This window comes from Globicephala melas, chromosome 6 (genome assembly GCF_963455315.2).
Source record: "Globicephala melas chromosome 6, mGloMel1.2, whole genome shotgun sequence".
Taxonomy (NCBI): Eukaryota; Metazoa; Chordata; class Mammalia; order Artiodactyla; family Delphinidae; genus Globicephala; species Globicephala melas.
In genome coordinates, this window is record NC_083319.1 from 53,406,276 (window position 1) to 53,426,425 (window position 20,150).

At 41.3% G+C, this 20,150-nt stretch overlaps 1 protein-coding gene across 1 annotated transcript in view; it reads right to left on the bottom strand.

The window, feature by feature from the left end:
* The window catches only part of LOC115863855 (uncharacterized), a 130,735-nt gene that overhangs the window by 80,420 nt on the left and 30,165 nt on the right, over positions 1–20,150 (bottom strand). The window contains exon 3 of the mRNA XM_070045837.1: positions 15,063–15,221. Coding sequence (XP_069901938.1) covers positions 15,063–15,221 — 159 coding nt within the window. The remainder of the gene's footprint in view (positions 1–15,062; positions 15,222–20,150) is intronic.

Here is a 20,150-nt window from a genome sequence, read left to right on the forward strand (position 1 = left end):
ATATATTCTAGCGGAGCACATGAAGTAGGGAGGCCAAAGGACCTTCTGAGCTACCTATAATGGCTACAGTCCAAAAATGTTTGAGAGTCAGCACTCTAAAGGACTGAGCTAGGGAAGCTTCTGAGTCCGGAATACGTCTGGGAGGAGATCCCAAAGGGGAACAGTAAGGCATGAGGGCATTTCGTTCCATTCAGCAGCAGTCTAACTCAGTGGTTCCTGTGAACCACTGAACTGAACTGTGTCCCCCCCAAATTCATATGCTCCAATGTGACTATATTTGGAGACAGAGCCTTTAAGGAGGTAGTAAAGTTAAACGAGGTCATAAAGGTGGGGCACTAATCTGATAGACCTGGTATCCTTCTAAGAGTCACCAGAGTTTGCCCTCTCTGCATGTGACAAAGAAAAGGTCACACACAGTGAGAAGGCAGCTGTCTATAAGTCAGGAAGAGGGCTCTCATCAGAAACCAATCCTGCTGGCACCTTGATCATGGATTTCGAGCCTCCAGGACTGTGAGAAAAGAAGTGTTCATTGTTTAAGCCACCCGGTCTGTGGTTTTTCATTATGGCGGCCCAAGCAGACTAATATAGTTCCCAACCTTATAATGTAAAAAAAGCATATTAACTTCCGCAAGGTATTAATTGGTTGAATATTCAGTATCTGTTGACTGAGGTTATATATAAATACATATATACACACAATTTGATATGATGAGTTCAGTAGTGCCTGTTACTAATCATAACAGTATATAAAAGTCTTCGGGAAAAAAGTTGTATATACATTTGGGAGATATTATTTTATTCAGTCTGCAGCTATGTTTTCATAGTCAACCCTCTACAATCAGTAACCCTGTTGACCCCCTGGCATCTTTGGTCTTTGGGGTAGGAATCACCTATTCCCAGACCCTTTTAAGTCTGGCTAAATTTGCACTACCCTTGACTCAGTCTCCCTCCCTCACAGGCCCTCTGACTGAGGGCACGGCACACACAGAATGACATGTGTCAGTTACAGTTTGAGAAAATGATCTAGTTGCAGGGATCCCAAGAGCCAGGTCAGATTTTAGGCCAGGGAAGAATCATGGCAGCAATCGGATTGAAAGCTGACCTGTTGCTATGTAACTCACCACATCAGTGTTATCTGCCTGAAGCTCAATGAGAAATTCCATCATCTTCACCTTACATCTCTTTCTCTACCCCTTGTGGCATTTATCATTGTAAGACCTTAATTAATATTGTTAAACAGTAGAAGGGTCTAGACCAAGGGTTTCCGAACCTGGCTTATCATCAGTATTACCCAAGGAGATTTTAAAACTATGGGTACCCAACCCCATCCTGAGCATCTCTGAGGGGTGGGGATCTGAGGACCTCAAGTTTACTATCCTCCCCCTGGCAACTCTGCTGCAGCTATCTTTTTTTTTTTTTTTTTTTTTTTGCAGCACGCGGGCCTCTCACTGCTGTGGCCTCTCCCGTTGAGGAGCACAGGCTCCGGACGCGCAGGCTCAGCGGCCATGGCTCACGGGCCCAGCCGCTCCGTGGCATGTGGGATCTTCCCGGACCGGGGCACAAACCCGTGTCCCCTGCATCGGGAGGTGGACTCTCAACAACTGTGCCACCAGGGAAGCCCATGCTGCAGCTATCTTGGCACCCTTTCTCAGATCTGCATTCAACAGCTGCATTAAATAAATAGAACAAATAGCCTCAATTAATGGCCACCCATATCCTTGCCCTTTGCCCTGTAACTCTGCAATACGCTGTCACTCTGAGCTTGCCCAAGTGACTTGTTCTGACCAACAGAATCTTAGGAAACTGGATGCAAGCAAGTGTTTTAGCAACTTAATGCATGGAAAAGTGTTTGCTTTCATGTTTCTTTCTTCTCTTCAACTCCTGTCGCCACAATGAAAACATCCTAGGCTAGCCTGCTGGAAGGATATGAGAAGCACATGGAATAAAGCTGAGTCATCCCAGCCAAGGCTAGGCTAGACCTGACATACCACAGCCTGCTCATCACTGCAGATGCATAAGTAAGCCCGGCCAAGATCAATCATGATCAGCCCAGATCACCAGAATCACCCAGTGAACTGTAGACATGGGGGAAATAATAAATGGCTATTACTTATTATTAACCACTAAGGACTGGAGTGGTGTGTTCCACAACGCAGCTGCATTGCACCAGCAATCAGGGGGACAGAGCATCTAAACTAAAGGCTGGGCATTGATGGTGCCAGAGAATCTTGCAGAACTTTTTCATTTATTCTGTAGGATGGTACTAAAAAGAAAGGGGTTTTTCCAAGATCAGGTGTCTGGGAAATGCTAAGTTAAAGTTTAGTTCAGCTGGTTTCTTTGCTGCAGAATTACAAAGCCTTTCATATGAGTCATGATAAATCTTCCAAAGAAAGAGCTTATAAGCAATGTTTCCCAAACTTACTTGACCAAAGAACTTCCCCTGTCCCCCATCTCCACGCTGAGCGTCATACAAAATGAATATCCCATAAAACACACTCGGGATATGATTTAAGAGGAATTGGTCTTTGTCTTGCTTCAGTGTTGTTTCAGAGAGTAGAACTGCACTTAAGGCATGACAGTTACATGGAGCAGGATGGGAACTATGCAATATTACTCAGCCATAAAAAGAAACGAAATTGAGCTATTTGTAATGAGGTGGATGGACCTAGAGTCTGTCATACAGAGTGAAGTCAGTCAGAAAGAGAATGACAAATACCATATGCTAACACATATATATGGAATTTAAGGGGAAAAAAAATGTCATGAAGAACCTAGGGGTAAGACAGGAATAAAGACACAGACCTGGGCTTCCCTGGTGGCGCAGCGGTTGAGAGTCCGCCTGCCAATGCAGGGGACACAGGTTCATGCCCCGGTCTGGGAAGATCCCACATGCTGCGGAGCGGCTGGGCCCATGAGCCATGGCCGCTGAGCCTGCGCGTCTGGAGCCTGTGCTCTGTAACGGGAGAGGCCACAACAGTGAGAGGCCCGCATACCGCAAAAAAAAAAAAAAAAAAAGACACAGACCTACTAGAGAATGGACTTGAGGATATGGGGAGGGGGAAGGGTAAGCTGTGACAAAGCGAGAGAGTGGCATGGACATATATACACTACCAAATGTAAAATAGATAGCTAGTGGGAAGCAGCCGCATAGCACAGGGAGATCAGCTCGGTGCTTTGTGACAGCCTGGAGGGGTGGGATAGGGAGGGTGGGAGGGAGGGAGACGCAAGAGGGAAGAGATATGGGGACATATGTATATGTATAACTGATTCACTTTGTTATAAAGCAGAAACTAACACACCATTGTAAAGCAATTATACTCCAAGAAAGATGGAAAAAAAAAAAGATTTAAAAAAAATAGAAAAATAAAAAAAATAAATTCAAGCAAGGGCTTGTCAACCATAAGAGTTATCCAGAGATGGACCTGCCTGCCTTATGAAGCAATGGCTCAAAACCCCAGGACTGAAAGCATTCAAAGAGAGGCAAACGAGCGTTAGTAAACTTTTGTGACTACTAATTACCTTTATTAAGATTCTTATTCAATAACATGCTAAAATAACATGCTAAAAAATTCAGATTACTTCTTTTAGTTAAAAGTAGTAAGATAGTTCATTTTATGTGTCAACTTGGCTAGGCTATGATGCCCAGTTGTTTGGTCAAACACTGGCCTAGGTGTTGCTGAGAAGGCATTTTGCAGATGTGATGAACATCTACAATAAGCAGTCTTTAAGTAAAGCAGATTACCCTCCGCCATGTGAGTGGGTCTCATTCAATCAGTGGAGGGCCTTAAGAGCAAAGACTGAAGTTTCCTATAAAAGAGAAATTCTGCTTCAAGACTGCAACATAGAAACCCTGTCTGAGTTTCCAGCCTGCGGGTCTGCCCTGCTGATTTTGGATTTGCAAACCCCATAATCACATGAGTCAATGCCTTAGAATCAATCAATCTCTTTTCTCTCTCTCCTCTCTTTTCTCTCTCTCCTCTCTCCTCTTATCTTTGTCTCTTTCTCTCCCCTTCTGTTTCTTTGGAGAACCCTGACTAAATACAAGCAGGTAGCAAACATCATTTATATTTTGTCACAATCCTAGATTAAAAATAGCCTCTAAAAGTTCTACTCTGACTGCTTCTTAACACTTGCCTTGGGCAAATCAAAGTGTTAGGTTTCCCAGATTTCTCTCTTGGTTCTTCTGAGGACTCTGGGTAGTCAGCTGAGAACTAGACTCATAATTGCATTCTAGTGATAGCCAGGAGGTGACATTTCTAATAGTCCCTTTTATAGGGGCAGATTTTATGAGTCACCTTGGGTGGCACAGTCATTTTGCAGCTGTGTAGTGTTTGTGAGGAACTGACAGTCCCTTTTGAGCCACAGTGACCCAACCTGGCAGGGCCCCAGCACCTATTTATGGCCTGAAATGCAGGGGTAGAGGTCACAGGAGATGGTTCTCTCTTCTGGAATTGAGTCAGACAGATGGTAACTCTCCAAGTCAGAGTAAACACAAAGTCTGATTTACTGCATCATGTTCTCTGAATGACTTCCTGGGAGCCTAACTGAACTACTACAAATCCTGGGTTGATATCTAACACTTAGTCGTTTAGAAAAAGAAAGAAAAGAACTGGAGGAGGTCAATAAAAGACAGGACTTTAAAATGGGAGAAATAAGCAAGAAAGAGACCAAGTGTAGTCCAGTGACTGTCGGGACACAGAGCTGGAACGACCACCCTGTGAGGTTAGGTGCCCTGTTCAAATATTCATCATAAGACTTCCCACACTGTAGCAAGAGCCAGCCATAACTGCTCCTTGAGGACAAATCCTTTTGCCAATCCATCTTGTATTTCCTGTACCTAGTTCACTTCCTGGTACATAGCAGGAACTTAAAAAATACTCACTGAGTGAACGAGCTAGTAGAGACATAAAGCACTTCACATCCACAGAGCTGGAGTATCCAGGATTATTTCTCATCCCATCACTATGCTTAGCAGCCCAGCATGATCCCGCACCTGGGAATATTTCTTTCTAAGCTAGCCCTGATACATATGTGCAGTTGTTGAGTACTTGAAATCTCTAGTGCTAGAGTCCTTTTACTTTGTGTATTGTGTCATTTTGCTAGGGGTGCCATCACAAAGCGTTACAGACCAGGTAACTTAACCAACAGAGATGTATTTCCTCACAGTTCTGGAGGCTAAAGGTCTGAGATCAAGGCACTGGCAGGGTTGATTTCTTCTGAGGCCTCTCAGGCTTACGAGAAATGGCTGTCTTCTCCCTGTGTCTTCACATGGTTTCTCCTCTGGGCCTGTCTGCTTCCTAATCTTCTCTTCTTATAAGGATACCAGTCATGTTGCTTTAGGGCCCAACCCAATAACCAAATTTAACTTAATTACCTCTTTAAAGACCCTATCTCCAAATATAGTTACATTCTGAGGTACTGGGGGTTAGGACTTCAACATAGGAATTTGAGGGGGACACAAATACAGGTTTACCTCAGAGATATTATGGGTTTGGTTCCAGACCACAACAATAAAGCAAATATCCCAACAAAGTGGGTCACACGAATTTTTTGGTTTTCCAGTGCTTATAAAAGTTATGTTTACACTATAGTATATTCAGTGTGCAATATGTCTAAAAACTGTAATGTACTTATCTTAATTTAAAAATATTTTCTTGCTAAAAACTGCTAACCATCATATGAGCCTTCAGCAAGTCCTAATCTTTTTGCTGGTGGAGGGTCTTGCCTCGATGCTGATGGCTGCTGACTGGTCAGGGTGATGGATGCTGAAGGTTGGGATGGCTGTGGCAATTTCTTAAAATAAGACAACAATGAAGTTTGCTGCATGGACTGACTCATTGTTTCATGAAAGGTCTCGCTGCAGCACGCAAGGCTGTTTGACAGCATTTTACCCACAGGAGAACTTCTTTCAAAACTGGAGTCAATCCTCTCAAAACTTGCCACTGATTTATCAACTACGTTTATGTAATATTCTAAATCCTTTGTTGTAAGCTGGGAAGAAGTGAGAGAGTGGCATGGACATATACACACTGCCAAATGCAAAAGAGATAGCTAGTGGGAAGCAGCCGCATAGCACAGGGAGATCAGCTCCGTGCTTTGTGACCACCTATGGGGTGAGATAGGGAGGGTGGGAGGGAGACGCAAGAGGGAGGGGATATGGGGATATATGTATACGTATAGCTTATTCACTTTGTTATACAGCAGAAGCTGACACAACATTGTAAAGCAATTATACTCCAATAAAGATGTTAAAGATAAATAAATAAATAAATCATTTGTTGTCATTACAACAATCTTCATAACATCTTCACCAGGAGTAGATTCCATCTCAAGAAACCACTTTTTTGTTCATCATTAAGAAGCAACTCTTCATCCATTAAAGTTTAACCATGAGATTGCAGCAATTCAGCCACATCTTCAGGCTCCACTTCTAGTTCTCTTGCTGTTTCCACTCTATCTGCAGCTACTTCCTCCACTGAAGTCTCAAACCCCTCCAAGTCATCCATGAAGGTTAAAATCAACTTCTCCCAAACTCCTGTTAATGTTGATATTTGGACCTCTTCCCATGAATCACAAATGTTCTTAATGGTATCTAGAATGGTGTATCCTTTCCAGAAGGTTTTCAGTTGAGTTTGCCCAGATCCATCAGAGGAATCACTATCTATGGCAACCATAGCCTTACGAAATATATTTCTTAAATAAGAAGACTTGAAAGTCTAAAAAATTACTCCTCGATGATTAGGCTACAGAATAAATGTTGTGCTAGCAGGCATGAAAACAACACTAATCTTGTTGTATATCTCCATCAGAGCTCGTGGATGAGCAGGTGCACTGTCAATGAGCAGTAATATTTTGAAAGGAATCTTCTTTTTCTTAGCAGTAGGTCTCAAGAGTGGGCTTAAACCATGTTGTAAACAGAGGTGCTGTCTACCAGGTTTTGTTGTTCCATTTACAGGGCACAGGCAGAGTAGATTCAGCATAATTTTTAAGGGTCATAGGATTTTTTGAATGATAAATGAGCATTGGCTTCAACTTCAAGTCACCAGCTGCATCAGCCCCTAACAAGAGAGTCAGTCTGTCCTTGAAACTTTGAAGCCAGGCATTGACTTCTCCTCTCTAGCTATGAAAGTCCTAGATGGCATCTTCTTCCAATATAAGGCTGTTTCATCTAGAAAATCTATTGTTTAGTGTAGTACCTTCATGAATTATCTTAGCTAGATCTTCTGGATGACTTCCTGCAGCTTCTAAGACATCAGCACTTGCTGCTTCACCTGGCACTTTTATGTTATGGAAATGGCTTCTTTCCTTAAACTGGTTTGATCTTCTAGTCAGATCACTGAAGTTGTCTTCATATCAGCAATAAGGCTGTTTCACTTTTTTTTTTTTAATCATTTATGTCTTCACTGGAGTAGCACTTTTAACTTCCTTCAAGAACTTTTCCTTTGCATTCACAGCATGGCTAACTTTTTGCCACAAGAGGGCAAGACTTCAGCCTATCTCAACTTTCCACATGCTTTTCTCACTAAGCTTAATCATCTCTAACTTTTGAGTTAAAGTGAGAGACATGAGACTCTTTCTTACACTTGAACACTTACAGGCCATTGTAGTGTTAGTAATTGGCTTAATTTCAACATTGTTGTGTCTCTGAAAATAGGGAGGCATGAGGAGAGAGGAGAGATGGGAGAATACCAGTCGATGGAACAGTCAGAACACTCACAATATTTATCAGTTTAATTCCCTGTCTAGATGAACATGGCTCATGGCACCCCAAAACAATTACAACTGTAACATTTAAGGTCACTGATCATAGATCATCATAACAAATATAATAATAATGAAACAGTTTGAAATATTGCAAGAATTACCAGAATGTGACACAGAGACATGAAGTGAGCAAATGTTGTTGGAAAAATGGTGTTTACAAACTTAATCATTACAGGGTTGCCACAAACCTTCAATATGTAAAAATGCAGTATCTGCAAAGTGCAACAAAGAAAGGTATGCTTGTATATATGTGTACACACATATGCAAACACACAAGATATACATAATATATATGCAAATATTTTCATTGCTTTAAGGTCAGGAAGGAAGGGTCTCTCCATCCATTATATCTTAGTACCATCTCTCTCATTGCACAGACACCTCATTAAGTGTGAAGGGAGATGAACTGCATGGTATGCTCTCTGTATCTTTCCTCTAACTGTCATTAAATCATTAAACCTTCAGACTAATCAGTTTCTTTTTCATTTATCTCACTTTTTATGTTCCCTTTTATAATTCTTGAAAGCTGAAGGAAATAGGAACACAAGAGTCTCGAAGTGACCCACAATGAAGTCACTAGATACTGAGCTTCCTGAGAACTGTCTGACCTTGTGTCTGTGTGTCACAGCATATAACACACTACCTACCGTATAATAGGTGTTCTAAAAATATATGGTTAAAATGATGTTTGTAGGAAAAAGGACCTCTTGCTAGGTTCCTGTTTTCAAGTTCCAGAGTCACACTTGCCCCCTAAGCAGTATTCCCACATGCTGACTCATGCTGAGCCCATTGCATCTTACTTTTTTTTTTTTTTTTTTTGCAGTACGCGGGCCTCTCACTGTTGTGGCCTCTCCTGTTGCAGAGCACAGGCTCCGGACGCGCAGGCTCAGCGGCCATGGCTCACGGACCCAGCCGCTCCGCAGCATGTGGGATCTTCCCGGACCGGGGCACGAACCCGTGTCCCCTGCATCGGCAGGCGGACTCTCAACCGCTGCGCCACCAGGGAAGCCCTGCGTCTTACTTTTTAAAAAACATATTTATGTAGAGTCACTTATTTCCCATAGTTTCAGCAGACTTGTGCTGGCAGCTGTTAAAGTTAAAAGAGGGGCTAGAAGACTTTAGAATTTTATCTACACATAAACAAAAACCAAATGGCATCAACCTCAGACAGTCAGCATTGTCCATTCAGAGACGAACCACACTGACACAGAGACCAGCAGCCAGCCATGGAGCCCATTTGGCTTCCAGTTGCTAGGGCAATGTGGTCGACAGGTGCCCCTGACCTTGCCTTTGCCCTGGCCCATGAGGCGGCATTAAGAGGCAAGTGTGGGCACTTGGTTAGTCTCTAGAGTCCTCCTTGTCTAACACCAGACACTCCTACAATGGGGCAGTAGTCCATCGATAAAGAAGACCTGACTGCTGAAAATCCTGGAAACGTCACATCTAACACTCTGTATCTTGGACCTGTAGCTGGTTATGTGACTCCGATCCCTGAATGAACGATTCTGATCTGGTTAACCTCCTATCTTCCGGCTCTGGATTCAGTCTGTATATACTCTAGGTCCTGTTATTGTTATCTATCTGGGAAAGGGTGAGGAAGTAAGTAATAACTACCACAACACAATGTCCAATCATTAAGTTTCTGACCTGTTAATTCAGAACAGAATGTCAAGAAAACAGAAAACTAAACTCCGCATTCTCCATGTTGAGACTGAGGAGTCCTGATTGATAGATATGTGGATGGGCCACAATTTAGCTTCTTGAGAAATTTCATCATCAGCTGTAAAATCAGCAATAACCTAATGATTCTGTGCTGCCACTGAACGCCAATGGCCAGGTCCTGGAAGGCCACCTCCCAGCACTCACTGACATTGCCCTATAGCTCCACATCACTAGATAGGGGTTAAAAGTGTGCTGCACAGGGAGATCAACTCAATGCTTTGTGACCACCTAGAGGGGTGGGATAGGGAGGGTGGGAGGGAGGCTCAAGAGGGAGGGGATATGGGGATATATGTATATGTATAGCTGATTCACTCTGTTGTACAGTAGAAACTTACACACCATTGTAAAGCAATTATACTCCAATAAAGTTGTGAAAAAAAGAAATAAATGAACAATAAATGCTTAAAAAAAAAGCGTGCTGCACTAGACACTGAACACCAGGTCATGAGGACCAAAATCCAAAACTTAGCTCTGTAGTATCTACATTCTCTAAGCAAGTTAGTAGGCCTGCTTTTTCAGTTTCTTTACAAAATCAGATTACAGGCACCTAACCCCTAAACGAAGTGCTGTGAGGATTCAATTAGATAAGGAATCATTCTGTCAATTAGCCAACAAATGTTTACTGAAGGCACACTAGTTGCCAGACACTGCTCTAGGAACTGGGGATATAGCTGTGAACCAACTCTAGTGGGGATTATGTTTTAGTGGCGGGAGTTGAACCAAAAAATCAATGAGCAAATAAATGATCAGGGCAAGGAGAGACACGGAGGAATATAGCATAGGGTGGGAGGCTCTTATTTTAGATAGGGTGGTCAGGGTGGGCTTCTCCAACGACAGGACATATGCACAGCACTCTGAATGAAGTGAGGGACCTGGACATGCACACATCAGGGGAAAAAACAGGCCTACCCGCTGCACGCTCCACCACCACCACCCCCGCAAGGGTACAGCAAGGGCAGAAGGCTCGAAGCAGGACCGTGCTTAGCATGTCGAAAGAAGCATTTGGAGGCCAGCGTAAGTGAAGAGGGTGAGCAAGGGGGAGATGTTAGAAGATGAGGTCAAGAAGGTGCCCTTACACCAGGTAGGGCCTTGTATCCAGTCAATGAACATTTGTATTTTATTCTCTCATAGGAAGCAGTTGGATGATTTGAGCAGAAGAGTGATATGAGCCTATCTGTATGTGGCTGCTGTGTTGAAAAAGCCCAACAGACAAGACTGGAAGAAGGGAGACTGGTTAGGAGACCATGGCAGTGTCTAGATGAATAAGAGTGGAGGCCTGGGCTAGACTGACAGCAGTGGAAGTAGGAGAAGTAGAATCAGGATATATTTTTTATATCCACTAGGCTTTGCTGACAGATTAGATGTGGGTAGCAGATAAAGCACTTGGTACATAGTGTTCTTCAGTACCTGTTGATTTGGGGGTACTACACTGAGGCATCCTCCTCAAGAACACAGATTTAAAAGAATAAGACTATACCCAGGCATAAACTCTAAAATCAGGACATAATGGCTCATAACCAAGATCTGCAGTGTCACCTTAACAAGACAGCCCAGGACCACTGCCAGCAAGATAAGACCAGACCTCAAAGATTTTAATATAGCTAAAGAGGGATGTATCAGCCAAATGGGGTTTTTTATATATGAAAACATATACAAAAAGAGAACTATAGAGGCAGAAGCCGACTATACCTTTCCAAACATCATCCAAGAGTATGGGGAGGCTTTGCCAAGCAATGTCAATTATTACGGTCCCATTGGCAAGGCCATCTCTAGTCTAGGGATTGATATAGGGAGTTGCAGCCAATGGTCTTCGAGTATCCTCGACTTTTGGCAAGATAAGCCTCACTGCGGAGACGGATGCTGATTTGTTGGTAAGTATGGCAGGCAGCAAAAAGGGAAATCTGGCCATTGCAATCACAATAGGGTCCAGAGAAAGGCTACTAACAGGAGAGAAGGCACTAAGACAAAAGGCAGACAAGTCAGGAACTCATTGTTCCTTGGCCCAGGTGGAAGAACTATGGTCCAACATCAGTTTTCTCTTCTATTGTCCCCCTGATCTCTACTACCACCTTTAAATTAAAGGGCAATGAGATTGGTATGCATAGACATGCGTGGATAAAAGAGCACTGTGATAAATTTTTTCTACCTTGGTGCTAAGTCGTGAAGAACCTGATGGATTGTTTTCAACAGCTGAAATATCAACCCTAAATTTTGTTAGCTCTTGCATAATTCAGTTTAAAAGAAAATTGTCCTTTGGAAATGGTATCCTACTGACTGACCCTAAAAAATACTTATTGTTTATTAATGCATGAGATTTATCAGGTTTCAGAAGACCAACAATTCCACATAAATGGATGTTTCACAGGACTGATTGCAACCTGCAGACACACCAATATTTTAAGTACGTTGACAACAATAAATCTAAAATAGATTACATTCTTTTCAGTGCCCTCTTAAACAGAGGGCACTGAAGATATTTCATCCTTTTTTTTAATGAATCAGACTCATTATTATGAACATGAGTAACCATGATGCCCTCCGGAACCACTCACCTCCACAGAGCAACATGTTCCTGAACTAAATGGTCCCTTTTAACAATAAAATGTTACAGTAGTTCTTCTTTGATCCCTCCCTATCAAGGGATTACTTTCTCTTTTGGCTGCTGCTGGTATATCTGACTTTTGCAGAGCGCTATGGACTGAATTTTGTCCCCCTAAAATTCACATGTTGAAATCCTAACTCCCAATGGTATGGTGATGGTATTTGAACATGGGGCCTTTGAGAGGTAAGTAGGTTTAGATGAAGTCATGAGGATGGGACCCTCATGATGGGATTAGTGCCCTTAAAAGCAAAGACACCAGGGAGTCTCTCTTTCTCCTCACACACGTGCTCTGAGGAAAGGCCACGTGAGAAGCTGACTGTCTGCAAGCCAGGAAGAGGACTAGGAAAAATAGGACTGCACCTTCACCTTGTTCTTCCAAGCTTCCAGAACTGGGAGAAATAAGTGTCTTGTTTAAGCCACCCCATCTATGGTATTTTATTATGGCAGTTCGAACTGACTACAACACAGGGCAACCACATTTCCATTTCCGAGTCACTACTTCTCATCTGCTACGAACCACTTGCCCAAATTTTGCTTAAAACAGAAGTTTGAATGTGATCCATGGAGGCTATTTCATTTATTTTGACTGCCTCAAGTTTCTTCATTATCCACTTTCAAATTCCAAGTTAAATCTTGGCATTCAGAAGTTCGGTATTTACATTTATTTTCTAGGCTTCTAAAAGCTGAAAACTGGTTAATAAAATTAAAAATCTGTACAGACCATAATTTGTTTGTTTGTTTTAAGGAAGGGAGAAAGTATCCAACTGTCTCTCAGTCTGAGTTAAGAGAAGATTCTTAAAGTCCTCTTAAGTTCAAAGTAAGCGCTCTTTTTGAGAAATCATGATGATATTCTTTCTGATTTTTAGCATTTTTGGTGTGATGGCTGAAAGATTCGGCAAGGGTGGGAGTGAGGTGGAGGAACAAATATAAAATGTGTATGCTGGAATTTATTTTGTCTTCGGGGATATAGTTAAGATGGTATTTTTAGACATTCGGGAGTTTGGGAGTATTAGGGGCAAGGGAGGACTGTTGCTAATGAAACTTCTGGAATAATAAAAGTAATTAGTATGCAGTTCATGTCAAACATATTATTACTGTGGTTGGGTGACAAGATAAGCATAAACTGCAAAAGACTATTATTCTGAGAGTAAATGTGACTTCTGACCAGTTTTAGCATTTGTTCTGGATAGGGGAAGCTATTAGCTTGCAGTAGGGGTCAGGGGAGGCTCCCTTGAGCTGGTTTTTTTCCCCCGATTTTTAGTAGGTGGCTTAATAATGATTGGTGAAGATGCTTAACAGAATGGAGTCAAGGAATACCTGATGAGGACCCTGCTTGGGAGATAAAATTTTAAGATTGTTAATTGCTAATAAGGCCCCAGAGAGGGAAAAAATGTACTTTGCAAATAATGACTTGTTATTTCATGTACATTTTATGCTGTGTATATATTATAAGGACTCCAGGATACAAGAGAGGGAAGGAGATAGAGTTTAGTTATAATACGAACATTTATTTCAACTTCCACCTTTGGAGCAGAGCCAAGCGCATCGTGTGAGCAATATGTACAATGAATGCAAATATTCTATAAGTCAGTTTTAGGAGTGGCAATTGAAAAATGAAAAATAAAAAAGCAAGAAAGAAAATTATGTGATTCTCCCTTGCCTGTTTTATAAGGACAAGGTCCTATGTAGAAGTACCATTAGGTGCCTACGATCTCTCCCCCAGCAAATTTTCTAACCTGGCCAAGCACAATAGCTTAGACATGGTGGGGCAGCTCAAATGTTTGTGCAAGAAATAGCTACATTTGTAAGAGTTTACTAAGCACTTTCACCTAAATTATTACAACAGTCTCCTACGAGATTGCAATACTCTTAATAATTTGTAGATAAGGAAGGTGAAACTCAAGAAGTTAAATGCTTTCCCCAAGATCAAATAGCCAAGGAAGATCCAAGAGGGGTCTCCAAGTTAGATCTGACTCCAAATTCAATGCTCTTTCCACTGACTGCCCAGAAACAATACACACCAAACTAGAGGAATGTTCATCCCCCAGCACTGGGCTTGACCACAGCCTGGCAACACGATAAAAATGAGCTCCAGAGTGACAATCCACATACAAATAATTGGTTTCACACAACACCTTCTATCTCCCAACTTACTTCAAATGCTTCAGTCCACCCAAAAGTAGAGTCACATCCTGGCTTAGAAACAGCATTTCGTCATGCACCCATCATGAACCCTTATTCACCGGAAAACTACGTATTTGCTCAAGAGTTCTTTGACTACCACTCATCGCTCAGTTTTCAATTGGTTGTCTGTTGGTAGCACCTGAAATGACAGAACTTGTTTGCAGTGAATGACAGGGTTATCTCCAGTGAAGCTCAAGTTTATGAACTAGTAAGATCAAAGGTGTAAAGTGAGATTGAAAATGCCATCACAGGGACTTCCCTGGTGACACAGTGGATAAGAATCCACCTGCCAATGAAGGGGACACAGGTTCGATCCCTGGTCCAGGAAGATCCCACATGCCACAGAGCAACTAAGCCAGTGCGCCACAACTACCGAGCCTGAGCTCTAGAGCCCCCGTGCATAGAGCCCATACTCCACAACAAGAGAAGCCACCGCAATGAGAAGCCCGTGCACCACAATGAAAAGTAGCCCCCGCTCGCTGCAACTAGAGAAAGCCCATGTGCAGCAACGAAGACCCGACACAGCCAAAAATAAATAAAATTAAATCTTAAAAAAAAGAGAAAATGCCGTCACATCGGTTTTAAAGGTTTTTCGAAGTTTTAAGATTTTTCAAAGCATGCACAAGAATCACCAAGTGACTCATATATGTCATTAGTTTGAATGGAAAAATAATTTCAAAAGCTACTTTCCCATGCAGATTTTGATCTAGAGTTTTGTTTGCCAGAAACTTCTTATTTCAGCTCCACCTGGAGAGTTTTCTATTCTATTCTACCACACAACCTGACTTACCTCCACCAAAAGGTCCTGAGGATTCCAGGGGGTGTCTCCCTTCCTTGAGTTGCTTTGGCCTTCTTGTGTAAATCCATCAAGGCTGACACTTAACACATGGTCGTCTGTCATTTCTTCATATACAGACGTCATTTGTTCCTTGTCAAGACTGTACCTTTCCTGCGGATAAATACTGCGTATTACACGTTTCGTACTGTAACAAAACCCTATAGACAGATAAAGTAACTGCACTAGGTCTTTAAAATAGGGGGTATTATTATATGGTGGGAATTTGGAGGTAAGTTTAGAGGTATCACTGATTACACAGTGATAGAAGGGCTGAGAATCCAAAAAGAGTAAGGCAACCCACAGGTTAGCAACTGTAGGAATACTCTAACATTTTTAGGGGTGGGGGAAACAATGGGAGGAGATATGTTACCACAACCCAGAAGCCAGAGCCTTTCAGTAAGAGCTAGACCATGAAGGAGACCCAGCTACTGCCAGAGACACCAAAGGAAGCAAAAATAGAGGTAAGAATACCCTGACATCTCTGCCCTACTCTCACCCTCCAATTTTCTACCAGGGCCTTCTTTGGGTACACCTACTTGGAAGCCAAAGAGTCAGAGAGCCTGTATTGTGACACAAATCAGAATGAGAAAAGGACCCGAGAGTAAACAAAGAGCTTACAGAAACAGCGATTAATAAATTCTTACTGGTAGATATAGAAATCAATTAATCCATAAGCAATCATTGTATATTACAATTCAAGCTGCCCTTTAAAAATGATTAGTAAAAAAGACTGTAGGATGAGAGATTGTTTAAGATGTGTAGAATAGGCTTTTGCTTCTAGTAATGGAAGATCAGCAGATCTGGACCAATCTTCTTTCTGAGGATAACTAATGTACACACATATATTTATTCTGCTTGAAAGCATTGGACAGTTAATGAGATAGTAAAGATCTAATGTTTGGGTTTTTCCTCTGACGGAATTTACCAATTCAGGAAGGGGCAGCCAAAGGGCTACGCAGCACTTTTAGCAGTTTCATGGAGATAAAATCACAAATGTTGTAGTCTTGGACTTGGTAAGAGAGCCTAGGTCACCCTAACAGAGTGACCCAAAGGAGACTGGTTCTTGCAGCAATTTCAGCTCAGCTTTGAATCATCTTCGTCCCTGAAATTGGATTAAGATGATTCCAGATTCAAGAGCTGCCAGGCATGTAGCAGAAGAAAACATAAATCTTCCCTACAGAAAGAAATTATCCTACACATCAAATTATTTCTACAAATAATTTTTCAATACAGTTTCTGAAACCCAAAGAAATAGTAGCAAGAAGACAAGAAAAAGAGACATAGAGCCAACAGACAATGGAAATAGATCCACAGTGGATCCAGGTATTAGATTTATCAGGCATGAACTTTAAGATAACTATGGTTGCTAAATGTTGATAATTGTTGAAACTGGGTAATGGATTCTTGTGAGTTCTCATACATTTTCCTCTACTTCAGTACAGACTGTGAATTTTTCATGACAAAAAGAAAAAAGTCTATGAATCAATCCAAAGAGAATCTTAGTTGGCTCTTTTGATATCACCACATCAATAACACATTGAATACCATTGTCTAGGGAAACATCACATCATCTTTCTGACATTCATCAAAGTATGGTATGTCATGAATAGCAACAAAATATAGAAAGCATAAAAACAAAACTATGCTTACTCTTCTAAGGAGTTAAAAGACCAGATTATGAATTCAGCACAGAATAGAATTTATTTTTAAAGGACATTTCAAATTGAAAAAGAACTAAGTAGAAATTCTAGAATCAAAAAATACAATAACCAAAATTAAGACCTCAATGGATCAGTTTAGAGCAATTTATACAGAATAGAAAAAAGACTTAATGAACTAAAATTAGTGAATAAAGTAAGAAAAAAATACTTAACATACAGAGACAAAAAGTTGGAAAATATTTTTTAAAGAGGGTAGAAAAAATAGTGAGAAACTCCAACATACTTCCAGAATCCTAGAGAGACAGGAAAGAAAAAAATGAGTCCAAAATGACACTTTAAGAAATAGTGGCTGAGGGCTTCCCTGGTGGCGCAGTGGTTGAGAGTCCACCTGCCGATGCGGGGGACACGGGTTCGTGCCCCGGTCCGGGAAGATCCCACATGCCGTGGAGCAGCTGGGCCCGTGAGCCATGGCCGCTGAGCCTGCGCATCCGGAGCCTGTGCTCCGCAACGGGAGAGGCCACAACAGTGAGAGGCCCGCGTACCGCAAAAAAAAAAAAAGAAAAAAAAATAGTGGCTGAGAATTTTCCAAAATGATGAAAAACAATAAACTGTGGATTCAAGAAGTCCTGTGAACTCCAAATAGGATAAATAAGGAAGTCCTCGCCTAGGACTTTACTAGGCAAATCACAGTAAAACTGCTGAAAGCCAAAAACAAAGAGAAATTTTAAATGCAGTTCGCATACAAAGAAAATTGCTTTTAAAGAAGCAACGAGACCAACAGCCATCTTCCCAAAACGTGAAAATGAATGCCGAATGAAATTGCTTCAAAGTAGTTGCTTTTTGAGAGGCACAAGGAGTGACTGGGAAGAGACATGAGGAGGACTTAAGGGCTGCTCTCAATATTTTACTTCTTGACTTTGGTGTGCTTACATGGATATTTACTTCATGAGTAACCACTGAGCTATAGATTTATGTTTTGTGTACTTTTCTGTATGTTTGTAATAGTTCATAATATGTTTAAAAAACAGACTGTGGTAAAAAGAATTCTAGTTATTAAATAATCATGCAATAACTGTCATGCTGTGCTTAGCTCTATTTGAAAGCCAACTTTATTGTACAATAAAATTTTAGGCTACAGAAGGAAAATCCTGAATATCTGAGATAAAAAAGTTTTAGGAGGCCCAGGTAGGTAACTAAAACCAGCCTATCCTCTTCTTCCTTATTTGTGATCCTGAAGAAGCCTGATTCTAATGACCAAATAAATATGCTAATCACAAAGAGCCGTGACAATAATGTTAAATACTCTTTCAAAGTGCTTCGTTGAAATCTTTGAAAGCCATTTGCCTCCAAATATATACTATATTTAACTATACACCATCTGCTGCTATTATTATTTGTTTGTCCAATTTTACATTACAAAATTTAATAAATAAAGGGGCAAGACTAGGTCTTTTACAATATTTCATCATTAATTGGACTATCTTTGATAGCTGACTTCTCTCTAGAATAAAACATGTATACGCTATCAAAATTATAGGATAGAAATGGATTGATGCCATTCATTCTCGAGTAAGCTGCATCCATGCTGCTTGTCATACTCCCCAGCATTGCCATGAAAACACAAAAAGCTAATTGCATAGAGTAAGAGTTTTAATTGACGAGTACCTGACCATTACAGAAATTTCTACTTCCAGAAGCATCCCAGCTGACATTGTTATAGAGTAACATAACTGAAAAGAGTGGGACTAATTGGAACAATTAATTAAAAATACATAATTAGCTTCCACGGCAGAGATATTTTTTTAGTTCTTACCCTCATCACTTGAGGCCTGGGAGGATTTTATAGAGTCTTATCACATGGGGGTTGTCTGTGCTGATAATTAACAAGGAGAGACTGGGAAAGAGGGGGAGAACTCACAGGCCAACCAGGTGATGGAGTCTGGCCCGTTTCCTCTGGGATGAGCCAGGAACAGAGCAAAGGCCAGGAGCCTGAATGACAACACAGGATGGGGTCTAAACGAGAGCCCCAGAAACTGAGAGGTTTAATTCTCTTGCCAGTTCCTCTGTCGGTATAGAAGTAAGGTAACTACTTATTAACTTGTCTACTTCCTAAGAATGTGGAGAAGACTCAGCAATGACTTCAGTATTGTCAGGGAAGAACACTGCCCCTTTGCAATTGACCATCACTGCCACCCAGCCTGAGGTTGGGGGACTTCAAGGTTTGGCAGCGGGTTTCTAGAATAAAATCTGATTTCTTTGGTTCCAAGTCTGAATGATAAGAAGGAGTCAGAACATCTCTAGAAGGACATGAAGAGTCAAGAAAGGGACATAGTCTCCTCCACTCACATCCTGATCTCACAGGGAACTGACCTAGCTCTCACCTGAAACATGCAGAGAATATACCAATGAGCCTGGGGTACAGGGTAGACCACAAAAATTCCTTTTATATATTTAAAGTCAAGATGTCAGGGTGAAGCTTGCACCCAGTTATCAAGCCACAAAGGAAGCGGAAAGTGAATAAGTAAAAAGGAAAGTTTCTTATTAGTAAGAGCTTTCTCTGGGAGGAGGTCACTACATGGTCTCATGTGTCCATGTGCAAAGGACCTGTCTGGGTTTTCCTTGGCACCCTTTTCCTGGGCACTCTGCTAGGAAGTAACATTCTACATAGGCTCGCTTCTTTCCATGATCAATCTCTGTTCCAATCAGATGGAGCTAGAATCATGGTGACAGGCTATGTAAAGAGGACGCTCCAGAGAGCAAGTAATATGACTTAGTCTCCAAAGAAAGCTCTTTGTCATAGCTGTTTTCACGGTCCAGTACATGTTACATCTGAAAAAGAAGATGAACTGGGTGATTCTTGGTTACAAATAAACCAGGTCTTTGTTTCAGCAGTTTAGTTCAAGCCCAGCATTGTAAATACCTGTTTTTACATGATACTTCCACAGACCTAAGATGACAAGTATGGGGGCAAAATACGGACCAGTTCTATAAATTCCTACACATTTAATAGAAATAAATCGTGAACAGCTAGAAAACAACACAAAACCAATCTAAAAATCACTTAGCTAAAAATTTGAAATAGCTAAAGCTGGTGATGATTATATGGAGGAAAAGGTTAAATTTACCTTTATTTTCCCTCTTGACTCAACACTTAGCTACTATAGCGATGACTGGATGTTTGGTACATTTCTCTTTCACCTCAAACATACTTGCATTTTCTTTGCCATCCTCTAGTTGAACTCATATAAATCACATCTACTTGTGCTCAGTAAATATGTTCATCACATAGCAATCAAAAATTTATGATGCTTCAGTGACTGATGAAAAACGCCAAAACATTTTAATTGTTTTATATACCTGTGGCTTCAAGCTCACTCTA